Source organism: Mobula hypostoma, chromosome 4, assembly GCF_963921235.1.
Source record: "Mobula hypostoma chromosome 4, sMobHyp1.1, whole genome shotgun sequence".
In the NCBI taxonomy this organism is placed as follows: Eukaryota; Metazoa; Chordata; class Chondrichthyes; order Myliobatiformes; family Myliobatidae; genus Mobula; species Mobula hypostoma.
The window spans coordinates 94,978,682-94,994,571 of NC_086100.1; the positions used below are offsets into that span (position 1 = coordinate 94,978,682).

Sequence of the window (15,890 nt, forward strand, 5' to 3'; positions counted from 1 at the left end):
TTACTTCGAGAACATTCCAGGGCATAGTTAGAGAATTGAAAGCTAAGCGCATGGTGTCACCTGCATATCACAGAGTCCAAGGGAGCCTTGCAACTGTACAACTCAACTCTTAAGACCATGATTAAAACATTGTGTGAGAAAGGGGAAAAATTGGGATGAGGGGGTTCCCCTCCTCTTATTTATTGTTGGAGATTCGATTCAAAAGGCATTGGAGTATAGTCTATTGGAACCTGTGTTTGGTTACAGTTGGACCTTTGACCCTACTCAGAGAACTATGGTCTGATTTGGAAACGAGTCAGTGTGCTTAATTATGTTTTAGAACTCTGGAAAGGATTTAATAAGATTTGTGACCTTGCAAAGGTAAGTTTACAGAATGGTCGTATCAAAATAAAACACTTGTTCGTTAGAATGGCACCTGGGAGAATTGTTATGGAACAAAATGGAGTCATGGAATCTGATAATGGGATGAAAAAACATGTTTACCCACTGAATCTAGTCTCGCCAAGATGTCAGAATTCCATTGTTTTGAAAAATATAACTGATAAAGTCCATCAGTTGGACCTACACTGCAAAAACAAGTGAAAGAACTAATTGGCAAGCATGGAGATTTATTTTCTGATGTTTGACAGCGGTGCACAGGTGCAGTGCATCACATCATTGTAAATTCAGCCCAGCCCATGTAACAGCATCGGTGCAGTGAACTTTGAGAAAACTAAAATGGTTGAACAAGCAATTAGAAACAAGAAAGAACAAGGAAAGAGAATGGATGACTGTATTGATAGAGAGGGGAAGGCTAAATACTTTATAAAGGTTGACTTGTTAAAAGGATACTGGGGTGTTCCTTTGACAGAGAGGGCTAAAGAAATATCAGCATTTGGGACACCATCTAGACTGTATGAGTACACCGTTTTACCCTTCGGGATGAAAAATGCTCCAGGGACATTTCAAAGAATGATCAATTCTGTGATTAGAGGTTTAGAAAACACAGGAGCTTAGATTGATGATTTAGTGGTCTGGAATGACACGTGGGAAGAGCATATTGCAGCAGTAGAAAAACTGTTTGACAGACTTTCCGAGGCCAATCTTACTGTGAACCTCGCTAAAAGTGAGTTTGGCCATGCCACAGTTACATATCTGGGCTATGTGGTAGGCCAGGGCCAACTGGCTCCTGTCGAGGCCAAGCTTCAAGCGATTGCTGAGGCTCCTGTTCCGACAGGCAAGAAACCTTTGGGAAGGTTTTTAGGAATGGTTGGGTATTATCGTGAGTTTTGTAAGAACTTTGCTGACATCACTCTCCCCCAACAAAACTCCTGGGGAAGAGTGAAAGATTTGTATGGAATAACCTCTGCAAAGGGGCATTTGAGCACAGGATGACAACACAGGATGGTTTTCAGACGTTCAAAGCACCTGATTTTTCCAAACCATTTTCTACAGCAACAGACGCTAGTGACGAAGCTGCTGGGGCAGTACTGTTACAGAAGGGTGTGGATGACATTGAACACTCAGTAGCTTATTTCTCAAAGAAATTTAATGTGCACCAGAAAAATTATTCAACTGTTGAAAAGGAAGTACTAGCACTTGTTCTGGCCTTACAACATTTTGAGGTCTATGTTCAGAGACCTCAAAATCTCTGTTGCCCAGAGACCACTTCTGGTTTACATGGATTATAATCCGTTGGTGTTTCTAACTAAGATAAGAATAGAAGGTTGTTAAATTGGAGTCTGATATTGCAAGAATGTGACTTAAAAATCAAACATGTGAAAGATACTGACAATATTATAGCCGATTATTTATCCAGATGTTAAGCTGGAAATTGTACATGTTTTTGCTCTGTCATCTGATGATCGTAAATGTATTATTTGAAACTCTAATTTACATTTAAAGTAAAAAAAAATGTTTTCCTCTCTCTGAAGGAAGGGGGTGTGACGGGGTCCTGAATTACCCCTATGAACTGTGCTTTTGAAAGAGAGAGGAAGACTAACTTTTGGACTGTCACTTTAAGGCACAGGGGGAGGGGGAACCGAGCAGCTCGTAAGTCGCTATGATGACCGAGGGCGGCGTTATTTGTTGGACAATCGATGTTATGATTTTTCGGCAGCGTGTTTATACTTCCAAGGACATTTGCCTGCTTGTACATTTCTTACACAGTCAAAGGAAGGAGGAGTTATTTGAATGACAGCTGGTACACGGTACGGTGTGATAAATAGGAGGTCAGATGATATAGACCTCAGGCACATGTTTTTGGACACTGAATGAGCTTTGTTGTGCCCACAGAAAAAGTGGGTTTTTGGAGGATCGATCAGGCGGATTGATGAGTGGCTCTTGCAGTACGAAAAGGGATTGACCAGTGGGGAGTTGTCCACGTGTCCACCCTTGCCTGGGTTGATGACTCCACCACAGAAAAACGGTGCCCTCTGTTGTGGTCACAGTTGGTGACCTTTAAAGGATTTCGGAGGACAACGGGAAGATCGACGGCGTCAGCTCAACTGAAGACTCAAATCTCTCCCTCTCTATCACTACTCAACTCAACACCACGAACCGAACTGAACTGAACTTTACTCATTGTCGTAAGACTATTTATTTACTCCTAGACTTGAAGAAGCTCGGTTTTTCATACATATTTCCACACTTAAATATAACCATTGTTAACCTGTTGGATTTACCTACATTTGTATTACTGTATTGCGTAGTTACTAATAAATATTATTAGTTAATAGCAATACTGGACTCCAAAGTGTTTTCCATTTCTGCTGGTTCTTTAACCCGTTACGGGGTACGTGACAATTTGTTGACATACCAAATCTCTTCAAACTCCTAATGAAGCAAGCTACTGTCTTGCCTTCTTTATAACTGCACCAATATGTTGGGACCAGGTTAGATCCTCAGAGATCTTGACAACCAGGAACCTGAAACTGCTCACTCTCTCCACTTCTGATCCTTCTATGAGGATTGGTATGTGTTCCTTCGATTTACCCTTCCTGAAGTTCACACTTTCGTCTTATTGACTTTGGGTGTTAGGTTGTTGCTGCAGCACCACTCCACTAGTTGGCATATCTCACTCCCGTACAGCCTCTCGTCGCCACCTGAAATTCTACCAATAGTGGTTGTATCATCACCAAATTTTTGGATGGCATTTGAGCTATGCCTTGCCATACAGTCATGGGTATACAGAGAGTAGAGCTGTGGGCTAAGCACACACCCCTGAGGTGCACCAGGGTTGATCGTCAGCAAGGATATGTTATCACCAATCCGCACAGATTGTTAGGAAGTCGAGGATCAAATGGCAGAGAGGGGTACAGAGGCCCAGGTTCTGCAACTTCTCAATTAGGATTGGGGGAATGATGGCATTAAATGCTCAGTTATAGTCGACGAACAGCATCCTGACATACGTGTTTGTGTTGTCCAGGAGGTCTAAAGCTGTGAGGAGAGCCACTGAGGCTACGTCCACACTAGACCGGATAAATCCGTAACTGAAGCTTTTTCTCTTCGTTTTGACCCTCTGTCCACACTGAAACAGCGTTTTCCTCCCCCGAAAATGGAGCTTTTCTAAAACACTCCAGAGTGTTTAAATCTGAAAACCCTGGTTGGCCATTGTAGTATGTACAGGGTAACCGGCTGATTTTAAAACCGCTGTCATGACGTGCCGGAACAAATGGTGGCGGCAGCGCGGCACTTCATTGTTTTCTTGAACACAACCTCCAACACCACAACAATATCTGACAATAGATGAGTAACAGCCTCTAATGTAACACTGTATGGAAATACAAGATAACACTGATGCAGACATGTTTTATACATTTAACAAGGTGCTTTATTAATGTATTGCCTGTGCAAACATTCGATAGATGCAATTGTCAATTTTTGCCCAGTAACTCATTTTATTGCACATGTTAAATACAGCAAAATAATACAAAGACATGGCAAAAGTAAAGGCAAACAAATGAGGTAAAAGCAAATTTCACTTTTGCCTAGTAACAAGCCTTATTGCATTTAGTTGTAGCTGTCGTCCCTTTCATTGGTGAAGAGACTATGGCTGTAGGAAATGTTTCTGGACAAACATGCACCAAGTCTTTCGTTTGGCAATTTCCTTTTAAGTTTTTCTAGTCTATAACTAGACAAGCGCGCACCAAGTACACCGTTTCCTCTTTGCTTGTTTTTTTTGTGTGTCCTGCACATGCCCAGTAGGAGCAGATTCACCCAAATACCCGATTTAATGCGGACAGAGGTATTTTCAAAAACTCCTGGTGTGGACGCCTATCGTTTTTATGTGAAACCGGCGTTTTCAAAATTATCTGGTCTAGTGTGGACGTAGCCTGAGATTGAGTCTGCCATTGACCTATTGCGGCGATAGGGAAATTGCAATGGGTCCAGATCCTTGCTGAGGCAGGAATTTAGTCTAGTCATGACCAACCTCTCAAAGCATTTAAGCACTGAATTTGCATTTCTCTCCTCTGTATCTGCTCATCTACTTTCCAAACCTTTGTCCCATAGACTTCTTTCTTCCTAATAGTTGCTCTTCCAGTGTAAAGAGCTCAATTAAAAGGCTAAAAAGAGGAAAGGCAGCTCCAAGAATGTTCTCATTCACTGGCAAGGAAAATGAAAAAACATTCACAACCAAATTCACCCAGAAGTGCTGGATAGATGATCCACATCGGCTTCCTCCCCAAACTCTACCATAACACAATTCAATCCATACCCCATAGTTTTCAAACTGAAAAAATGCCGTGCAGAAATGGAAAGAATGCCAAACTACCAGATAAATAGTACCGAAGACCTGCATTCCAGAGCTAGCTACAGCCCTAGTTAAGGTGACTGAGTAAGGTTACATCAGTGACATGTATTCAATGTGAGTAGAGGAGAAAACAAGAATCACCCAGGTATGTCCTATTCATAAAAAAGTACTAATCTGATTAATATCCAAACATGTCTACTCTCAATTATCAAAATAATGAAGGAGTCATCAAAGCTCTCAAATTCTGCTTACTGATGCTCAGTTTAGATTTCACCACAGCTATTCTGCTTCAGACCTCACTGCAGTCAGATTCAAACATGGACCAAAGATCCAAATTCCAGACACAAGAGCAACTGCCCAAGCCATCATGGCAGCATTTGACAGAGAGGTGTGTTTCTGGTAAAACTAATAGAAAAGCAGAAAATGTCAATGACTGGATCATTGCACAAGGGAGATGTTGTCAGTCAGAGCTAGAACATGAAAAAGGCCCTCTGGCCCAACAAATCCACACTGACCATTAACCACCCATTTACACATGCCCATCTCTGTATTAGTACCCCACATTTTCATCAACTTCTTCTAGACTACTAGGGAGGAGGTCAATTGCAGCAGACCTGAAATATAACAGCAATTAACTAAAGCAATTTTAGGGCACTTTTAATATAAAATTAAACTGCACATACAAGGTATATGTAATACAAAACAGAAATGATCAATTTCATACTTACTGCACTGGTGAGATTGCTTCCCAGTGTACTTATCTCAGCAGTTTGATACTTTGGCACAGTAGGTGATAAATACCTGTGTAGGATGAAAAAAAAGGGGACATTTAAGGATAACAATTCAATGACTTTAGGCTGATGCTAGTCATGGTCTAATGGCAGTTAATGAACTTAGTAACATGGAATAAATAAATTGCTATACAAATTAGGACCAACTCAAGCTTACTCTGCTATTTAACAAGATTAACCTGATCTGATTATAAACACAACCCTACATACCCGACTGCCCATTACCATTTACCCACACGCCTAGCAAAAATGATTTTACCTTGCAATAAAGCATTCTAAAACTCCATAAGCCTGAGTTTCAAAAGGTTGTTTCTCATCTGTCTTAAATGGGTATCCCCTCATTTTAAAACAGTGGCTACCAGAACAAAAGAAAAGCAGGCCACCTGAATGCTCAGGCCTACTCCAGGATTTAACACAAGCATAGCAAATTTGCCTTATTATTGTCATATGTACTATTACCTGTTTGCTAAACCTCCCTACCAGCAATAAGGTTCAAGCACAAAACTCAGACCTTCTGTACTTCCAATTTCCTCATTTAGATTGAATGCCTTCTGATTCCTATACTAAACTCCATTCCTCAAATTTTTCACCCATTCTCCCAATCAATCCAGGTCCTGCTACAAATATCATTTTCACAGCATGCTCTCCCATCTATATCCACAGTATTGACAAACTTGTTTACTTGCACTCTCCACCAAATCATTAACATAGCAAGTCAATAATTGAGAGCCAAGGATTAATCATTGGAACACTCCACTAGTTACATTCTTCACCCAGCCTGAAATTTTGAGTACCTCAAATTTTGAGTTTTCAATATGTAGAACAGACATTAAGTTTCAGTTGTAAATTCTCCACAGGAAACCTCAACTCAATATGCAATATGTCAAGACCCCTTAGGACCTATCAACGTCTGAACTCTGCTACGTACAAGACTTTGCTGGCAACCTTTCCACACACTGCCCATCCCAGATACCAGTCTCAAACACCCTTTCCAAACAGCTTCGGAAACAGTATCCGTGATTAAGTGCAGTTCACCAAAATCATACAAAATGTGGCTATAAACGTTACTTCTACACAAAACCGAGGTGCAAGCAACTCAAATTTACATTTGCATTCACTTTAAAGTAGTTACCGAAGCAATGGTTTACAAAAAGCTTTATTAGATGCGTAATTTGCATTCTTGAACTAGGATTTAAGAGCATTCATAAAATTTGTTACAAAGCACTCAAGGAATAATCTGGCAGGGCAATCACCATTTTAGCCAAGGAAATAAGACAAATTTGAAGACAGAATGCCAAGATTAATTGTAGGCAACTGGAGGCATTGTCACTAACAATGAAGTGATTAAACAGTGATTACAAATTTAGAACTGAAGAATGCAAAAACTGGCAATAGTGATTAAAGCAGCAAGGATGCAACTGTGAATCTCTTGCAATTTGAACATGATAACTGAAAATTTGATATTGAGGAAACTGGGAAACCAACATAGGTCAACAAGAACAAGAGTGATAGGAGAGCAATGTTCTTAAAAAGTGCAAGGGTTTCAGATCTTAATCAAAGCCAATTGTTAATTAGGGTGCTCGTTTTGATTGCAAATTACACTTCTTCAAACCCTCAGACTGCTCTTTACCATCTCAGTCCAATTGCTGCCAACCCCCTGTTATTCTTGCTAACTCGACTTAATTTCCATGATTCACTTGGCTCCTCTGTAAGCTTTGATTCATCAAAAAAAAACTTTGCAGCATGGATCCTTCTTTCTGATCTGAGACTTATGTTCCACTAATCTATGCTGGAGAAGGATGCTGGGCATTAGAGCTTACTTTAAAATTCTCAACCCTCATGTGCAAGTATCCTCACAAACTAGTAATCTTCACAACCTGTACAGATCTGATTTCTTCCAAGATTAGCCTCCTGTACAACTTTCACACTTAAGGTATTACTGGACCTACAACATTCATCCTTAAAACATTAAGATTCTCCTCAAAACCATTCACATCCAAAATGTATTACTTATTTAGTCCTTCTATAGTCTGGGGTATATTCAGTCAAAATTTAATTATGCAGATATCAATCACTCTGTTATCACCATTGACTTTACATCCAGTAATATGGGTCATTCTGCCTATAACAAGGTCTAACAGAAGGCACAGTAGTGTACCAGTTAGCACAACATTATTACTGTGGCAGTGACCTGGATTCAATTGGTTTTGAGGGTCTGTAAGGAGCTTGTACATTCTCTCCGTGGCCACATGGGTTTCCTTCCAAGTTCCAAAGATGTACAGGTTATCCGCGAGGGATTGGTTCCGGGACCCCTCGTGGATACCAAAAAATGCATATGCTCAAGTCCCTTATTCAACCTGTCTCAGTGCAGTGGATCTTAGGACCCAGCAGAACCCCAGACCTTATTTAACCTGTCTCAGTGCGGTGGGCATTAGGACCCGGCGGCGGAGTTCTGAGTCCGCAGTGTTTCTGCTCACGAAAATAATCACGATCACGACTGAAAATGAAGTAGAAATAATAAAGCGATCAGAAAGAGATGAAACTCCATCGGCCCGATTAAAGCTACAATTATTATTAAGCAACGCAGTGGTTTAATTATTGGGTTTTTGGGTTTTGGGGTTTTGGGTTTTTGATCCTCCACAACAACCCGGCACGGATGGAGAGTGCGCTCAGGAGCACTCTGTCACTGGATCGAACTCGGGAACTTCTGTTCCTGAACCTGGCGCTGAAACATATACTAAGACAAACGTTTGACTAACTGACGCTAAATAATACTGGATGTACCTGTTCCGACTTACTTAGTAAGAGAACTTCCGTTTTTTCCCCCCGATCCACGATAACCTACGCACATCCTCCTGTATACTTTAAATCATCTCTAGATTACTTATAATACCTAATACAATGTAAATGCTATGTAAAAGAGTTGTTACACTGCATTGTTTAGGGAATAATGACAAGAAAAAAAAAGTCTGTACATGCTCGAACAACAAGTGCTGGAAGAGCACTTCCAGGTTTTCTCGATTCGCTGTTGCCTTTTTTTAAATATAATTTTTTTATTGAGTTTTCAAACTTGGTTACATGGAATAATATCTACCCTCCCCTTAACCCTTCCCTCCGATACATACCCCTACCTAAAAGGAAAGAAACAAAAAGAAAAAAAGGAAAAAAAAAGAAAGAAAGACTGCCTGGATATTGGAAGGTCTCCACATGCTCCATGGGATTCAAAATAAATTTAATATTTATTTGCTTCTTTCCCCGAAGATCTTTATCATCGGAGCACCTATATATACCATCCTATCTTTTGTAAATAAGGGCGCCAAATATTCAAAAATGTATCATATTTATCTCTTAAATTATAAGTAATTTTTTCAAGTGGAATACAGCTAAAAATTTCATTATTCCAACGATCCATACTTAAATATGAATCCAATTTCCAAGTAACTGCAATAGCCTTCTTGGCTACTGCCAATGCAATTTTTATAAATTCTTTCTGATATTTATTCAATTTAAGTTTCGGTTTTATCCCTTCAATGTCACCTAATAGAAATAATACAGGGTTATGTGGAAGTTGAGTCCCAGTAATTTGTTCCAATAGAACTCTTAAATTTATCCAAAAAAGTTGAATTTTGGAACAGGACCAAGTAGAATGTAAAAAAGTACCACTTTTTTGATTACACCGAAAACATTAATCAGATAAGTTTGAATTTAATCTATTTATTTTTTGCGGTGTAATACATAATTGGTGTAAAAAATTATATTGAGTTGAACATTTATTGTATTTGTCATACTGTCAAGACAGTCTTGACCAATTTGTTTCATCAATATTAATACTCAAATCCATTTCCCATTTTTGTCTTGACTTGTGGATTCCTTGTTTAAGTGTCTGTTTTTGAATCAGATTATACATAAAAGAAATAAATTTTTTAATTTTTCCTTTTTGAATTAAAGTTTCAATTTCATTAGGTTTCGGCAAAAACATTGTTTGAGCCAGTTTATCTCTTAAATAAGCCCTTAATTGAAGGTAACAAAAGAAAGTGTTATTTGATATTTTATATTTATTCTTTATTTATCCTAGGGGGACCAATATCCTGGCGGGGAGATTTGCGAGGGCTACTGAGGTGACTTTAAACTAGAATGGTTGGGGGGTGGGAATCAAATTAAAGAGACTAGGAGCGAGGAGGATAGTTCACAACAGGGAGATGAGAACAAGTGCAAAGAGTCAGGGGGTGTAAAATGAGGGTAGAAGCATAAAGTAGTAAGGTGAAAAGTAAAAGTGGCAGGCAGGCAAATCCAGGGCCAAAATCAAAAAGGGCCACTTTTCAACATAATTGCATAAGGGCTAAGAGTGTTGTAAAAGCGAGCCTGAAGACTTTGTGTGTCAATGAAAGGAGCATTCGTAACAAGGTGGATGAATTAAAAGTGCAGATTGTTATTAATGAATATGATATAGTTGGGATCACAGAGACATGGCTCCAGGGTGACCAAGGATGGGAGCTCAACATTCAGGGATATTCAATATTCAGGAGGGATAGACATGAAAGAAAAGGAGGTGGGGTAGCATTGCTGGTTAGAGGGGAGATTAACACAATAGAAAGGAAGGACATTAGCCAGGAGGATGTGGAATCGATATGGGTAGAGCTGCATAACACTAAGGGGCAGAAAACGCTGGTGGGAGTTGTGTACAGGCCACCTAACAGTAGTAGTGAGGTTGGGGATGGTATTAAACAGGAAATTAGAAATGCGTGCAATAAAGGAACAGCAGTTTTAATGGGTGACTTCAATCTACATATAGATTGGGTGAACCAAATTGGTAAGGGTGCCAAGGAAGAGGATTTCTTGGAATATATGCGGGATGGTTTTTTGAACCAACATGTTGAGGAACCAACTAGAGAGCAGGCTATTCTAGACTGGGTATTGAGCAATGAGGAAAGGTTAATTAGCAATCTTGTTGTGAGAGGCCCCATGGGTAAGAGTGACCATAATATGGTGGAATTCTTCATTAAGATGGAGAGTGACATAGTTAATTCAGAAACAAAGGTTCTGAACTTAAAGAAGGGTAACTTTGAAGGTATGAGACGTGAATTAGCTAAAATAGACTGGCAAATGACACTTAAAGGGTTGATGGTGGATATGCAATGACAAGCATTTAAAGATCGCATGGATGAACTACAATTGTTCATCCCAGCTTGGTAAAAGAATAAATCAGGGAAGGTAGTGTACCCATGGCTGACAAGGGAAATTAGGGATAGTATCAATTCCAAAGAAGAAGCATACAAATTAGCCAGAAAAAGTGGCTCACCTGAGGACTGGGAGAAATTCAGAGTCCAGCAGAGGAGGACAAAGGGCTTAATTAGGAAAGGGAAAAAAGATTATGAGAGAAAACTGGCAGGGAACATAAAAACTGACTGTAAAAGCTTTTATAGATATGTGAAAAGAAAAAGATTGGTTAAGACAAATGTAGGTCCCCTACAGACAGAAACAGGTGAATTGATTATGGGGAGCAAGGACATGGCAGGCCAATTGAATAATTACTTTGGTTCTGTCTTCACTAAGGAGGACATAAATAATCTTCCAGAAATAGTAGGGGACAGAGGGTCCAGTAAGATGGAGGAACTGAGGGAAATACATGTTAGTAGGGAAGTGGTGTTAGGTAAATTGAAGGGATTAAAGGTGGATAAATCCCCAGGGCCAGATGGTCTGCATCCCAGAGTGCTTAAGGAAGTAGCCCAAGAAATAGTGGATGCATTAGTGATAATTTTTCAAAACTCTTTAGATTCTGGACTAGTTCCTGAGGATTGGAGGGCGGCTAATGTAACCCCTGCTCTTTAAAAAAGGAGGGAGAGAGAAACCAAGGAATTATAGACCGGTTAGCCTAACATCGGTGGTGGGGAAAATGCTAGAGTCAGTTATCAAGGATGTGATAACAGCACATTTGGAAAGCGGTGAAATCATCGGACAAAGTCAGCATGGATTTGTGAAAGGAAAATCATGTCTGACGAATCTCTCATAGAATTTTTTGAGGATGTAACTAGTAGAGTGGATAAGGGAGAACCAGTGGATGTGGTATATTTGGATTTTCAAAAGGCTTTTGACAAGGTCCCACCCAGGAGATTAGTGTGCAAACTTAAAGCACACGGTATTGGGGGTAAGGTATTGATGTGGATAGAGAATTGGTTGGCAGACAGGAAGCAAAGAGTGGGAATAAACGGGACCTTTTCAGAATGGCAGGCAGTGACTTGTGGGGTACCGCAAGGCTCAGTGCTGGGACCCCAGTTGTTTACAATATATATTAATGACTTAGATGAAGGAATTAAGTGCAGCATCTCCAAGTTTGCGGATGACACGATAAGCTGGGTGGCAGTGTTAGCTGTGAGGAGGATGTTAAGAGGATGCAGGGTGACTTGGATAGGTTAGGTGAGGGGGCAAATTCATGGCAGATGCAATTTAATGTGGATAAATGTGAGGTTATCCACTTTGGTGGCAAGATCAGGAAAACAGATTATTATCTGAATGATGGCCAATTAGGAAAAGGGGAGGTGCAACGAGACCTGGGTGTCATTATACACCAGTCATTGAAAGTGGGCATGCAGGTACAGCAGGCGGTGAAAAAGGCGAATGGTATGCTAGCATTCATAGCAAAAGGATTAAAGTACAGAAGGGAGGTACTACTGCAGTTGTACAAGGCCTTGGTGAGACCACACCTGGAGTATTGTGGGCAGTTTTGGTCCCCTAATCTGAGGAAAGACATCCTTGCCATAGAGGGAGGACAAAGAAGGTTCACCAGATTGATTCCTGGGATGGCAGGACTTTCATATGATGAAAGACTGGATCGACTAGGCTTATACTCGTTGGAATTTAGAAGATTGAGGGGGGATCTGATTGAAACGTATAAAATCCTAAAGGGATTGGACAGGCTAGATGCAGGAAGATTGTTCCTGATGTTGGGGAAGTCCAGAACGAGGGGTCACAGTTTGAGGATAAAGGGGAAGCCTTTTAGGACCGAGATTAGGAAAAACTTCTTCACACAGAGAGTGGTGAATCTGTGGAATTCTCTGTCACTGGAAACAGTTGAGGCCAGTTCATTGGCCATATTTAAGAGGGAGTTAGATATGGCCCTTGTGGCTAAAGGGGTCGGGGGTACGGAGGGAAGGCTGGTACAGGGTTCTGAGTTGGATGATCAGCCATGATCATACTGAATGGTGGTGCAGGCTCGAAGGGCCAAATGCCCTACTCTTGCACCTATTTTCTATGTTTAATTGTTCAAATGACATCAATATACCTCCTTCATAACAGTCTCCTATACATCTAATCCCTTTTTGGTACCAATTATGTAAAAGTTGATTATCCATTGTAAAAGGAATAAGTCTGTTTTGGAACAAAGGTCTCCTTGCTATTTCATCATCAACATCAACATTTATTTCATCATCAACATTTATCTTATTCCATAGATCAATCAAATGTTTTAATATAGGAGATTCTTTCTTTTCCCATAGCCATTTAGATTCCCATTCATATATAAAATCTTCAGGTGTATTTTCTCCTATCTTGTCTAATTCTATTCTAATCCATGCTGGTTTTCGATCATCAAAGAAAGATGCAATAAATCTAAGTTGATTTGCTTTATAATAATTCTTAAAATTTGGAAGTTGTAACCCTCCTAACTCAAGTTTCCATGTCAATTTTTCCAACGATATTCTTGACACCTTAACCTTTCCAAAGAAATTTCCTCACACATTTATTTAACTCTTGAAAAAATTTCTGTGGCAGTTGTATTGATAGTGTTTGAAATAAATTCTGTAATCTAGGAAATATATTCATTTTTACAGCATTGACTCTACCCACTAATGTTATTGGTAGTATCATCCATTCGTCAAGATCTTCTCGAATTTTTTTCAATAGTGGTAAATAATTAAATTTATATAAATTCTTTACATCATTATCAAGTCTTATACCTAAATACTTTATACCATTTATCGGCCATCTAAATTGGGTTGCTAAACGACATTGACTATAGTCTCCTTCAGAAAGAGGTAAGATTTCACTTTTATCCCAATTTCTTTTATACCCTGATACTTCCCCATATTCTTCCAATCTAGAAGATAGTTTACGTAACCAATGCGGTGGGTTTGTTAAATAGATTAAAACATCATCAGCAAATAAATTAATCCTGATTAACTCTAAAACCCTTAATATCTGAATCAATTCTAATTAATTCTGCTAATGGTTCTATCGCCAATACAAATAAAGCAGGTGATAATAGACAATCTTGTTTAGTTGACCTTTTTAACTGGAATGGTGTTGAAATCTGACTATTTGTCACTACTTTAGCGTTAGGACTAGTGTTTAAGGTTTTAATCCAGTTTATAAAAGGTACTCGTAACCCATATTTTTCTAATACTTTAAATAAAGAATCCCATTCCAATCTATCAAATGCTTTTTCTGCATCCAAGGCTACTATCATACTCATTTCCTCCCTCTTTTGTGCCAAATGAATTATACTAAGTAGCCGAGTTACATTGTCTGCTGATTGTCTATTTTTAATAAATCCTATTTGATCCATATGTATTAATTTTGGTAAATATTTAGATAATCTACTCGATAAAATTTTTGCTATTATTTTATAATCCGTGTTCAACAAAGAAATAGGCCTATATGATGCTGGTTTTAAAGGATCTCTCTTTTTTTGGCAATACTATTATAATCGCTGTCGAGAAAGATTCTGGAGAAAGGAGAAATTAATAAATCTTTAAACTTTTTATAAAATTTAGGCGGAAAACCATCCTTTCCTGGAAATTTATTACTTTGAAGTGATCCCAAAGCTTCTTCAACCTCTTTTAATGTAGAAGGCTTATCTAATCCCTTCTGTTCTTCCGAATTCAATTTTGGAAGAGTTATTTGTGATAAAAAGCTTTCTATCTCATTAACATCGTTTTGTAATTCCAATTGATATAATTCAGAGTAGAAACTTCTAAAGGTTTCATTAATTTCTAAAGTTTTATAAGTAATTTTATTTGCACTTGTTCTAATTGCATTTATCGTTTTGGAAGCCTGTTCTGTTTTCAACTGCCAAGCAAGAATTTTGTGTGATCTCTCACCTAACTCATAATACCTTTGCTTAGTTCTCATGATTGCTTTTTCCGTTCGAAATGTCTGAAGCGTATTATATTGTAACTTCTTATTGACAAGTTGTCTTTGTTTTTCTTCTAACATGTCTTTGAGATTCTTTTTCTAATTTTGTAATCTCTTTTTCCAATTGGTCTAGTTCTACCATATATTCCTCCTTAATTTTAGACATATAACTTATTATCTGACCCCTCAAATATGCTTTCATCGCATCCCATAATACAAATTTATCAACTGAATGAGAGTTTGTATCCAAAAAAAATTGGATGTTTTTTCATAAAATCACAAAAATCTTGATGTTTTAATAATATTGAATTAAATCTCCTTATCAGTCATTATTATTGTCATTAATAAAGGAGAATGACCTGACAATATTCTCGCTTTATATTCCATATTTTTCACTGTCTTGAATATTCATTGATAATGGAAAAAATCTATCCTTGAGTAAGTTTTATGTCTATTAGAATAGAACGAATAGTCTCTTTCTTTGGGGTTAATTCTTCTCCATATATCGATCAAATTTAAATCTTTCATCAATGATAAGGTTAGTTTTACTACTTTCGATTTTGTAACAGCCTTGGTTGATCTAAGACTGGGTCTGGACAAAAGTTAAAGTCTCCAACTATTAATATTTTATCATGTGCATCAGCCAAATTCAAAAAGGCTTCTTGTATAAATTTTGCACCATTTTCATTTGGTGCATAAATATTCATGAGAGTCCATAATTCGGAAAAAAGTTGGTAGTGTATAATCACATATCTCCCCACAGAATCAGTTAGTACATTTTGTATTGTAATTGGTAACGTTTTATTGATCAAAATTGCTACTCCCCTCACTTTTGAATTAAATGAAGTTGCAACAACACTTCCCACCCGGTCTCTCTTTAATTTCTGACGTTCTGTTCCTGTTAAGTGTGTTTCCTACAAGAAGGCTATATCTACCTTCATTTTCTTAATGTGTGTTAAAATTCATTTTCTTTTCACCGGTCCATTAAGTCCATTAACATTAAAGCTCAAAAAATTCAATAAGTTAGTCATTATTCTTAACAAAATTACTCTAATCTAAAACATCACTTAACATCTCAACTCTCATAGTTCCTTGGGGAATCCCTTTAAACTTCACCATGTTGCTATGTGTTTCCCCCCCAGTCATCCAGGCAAAAAGAAATAAAAGATAGATAAAATATGAAAAGAAAAATAACAAAATACCCCACTACTAATGTTGTGAGTTACCCCCCTTTATTT

The 15,890-nt window shown here is 38.4% G+C and overlaps 1 protein-coding gene across 1 annotated transcript in view; it reads right to left on the bottom strand.

Moving 5' to 3' along the window:
* The window catches only part of rnf168 (ring finger protein 168), a 31,499-nt gene that overhangs the window by 5,123 nt on the left and 10,486 nt on the right, over positions 1–15,890 (bottom strand). The window contains exon 5 of the mRNA XM_063046175.1: positions 5,461–5,533. Within this exon, the coding sequence (XP_062902245.1) occupies positions 5,461–5,533 (73 nt within the window). The remainder of the gene's footprint in view (positions 1–5,460; positions 5,534–15,890) is intronic.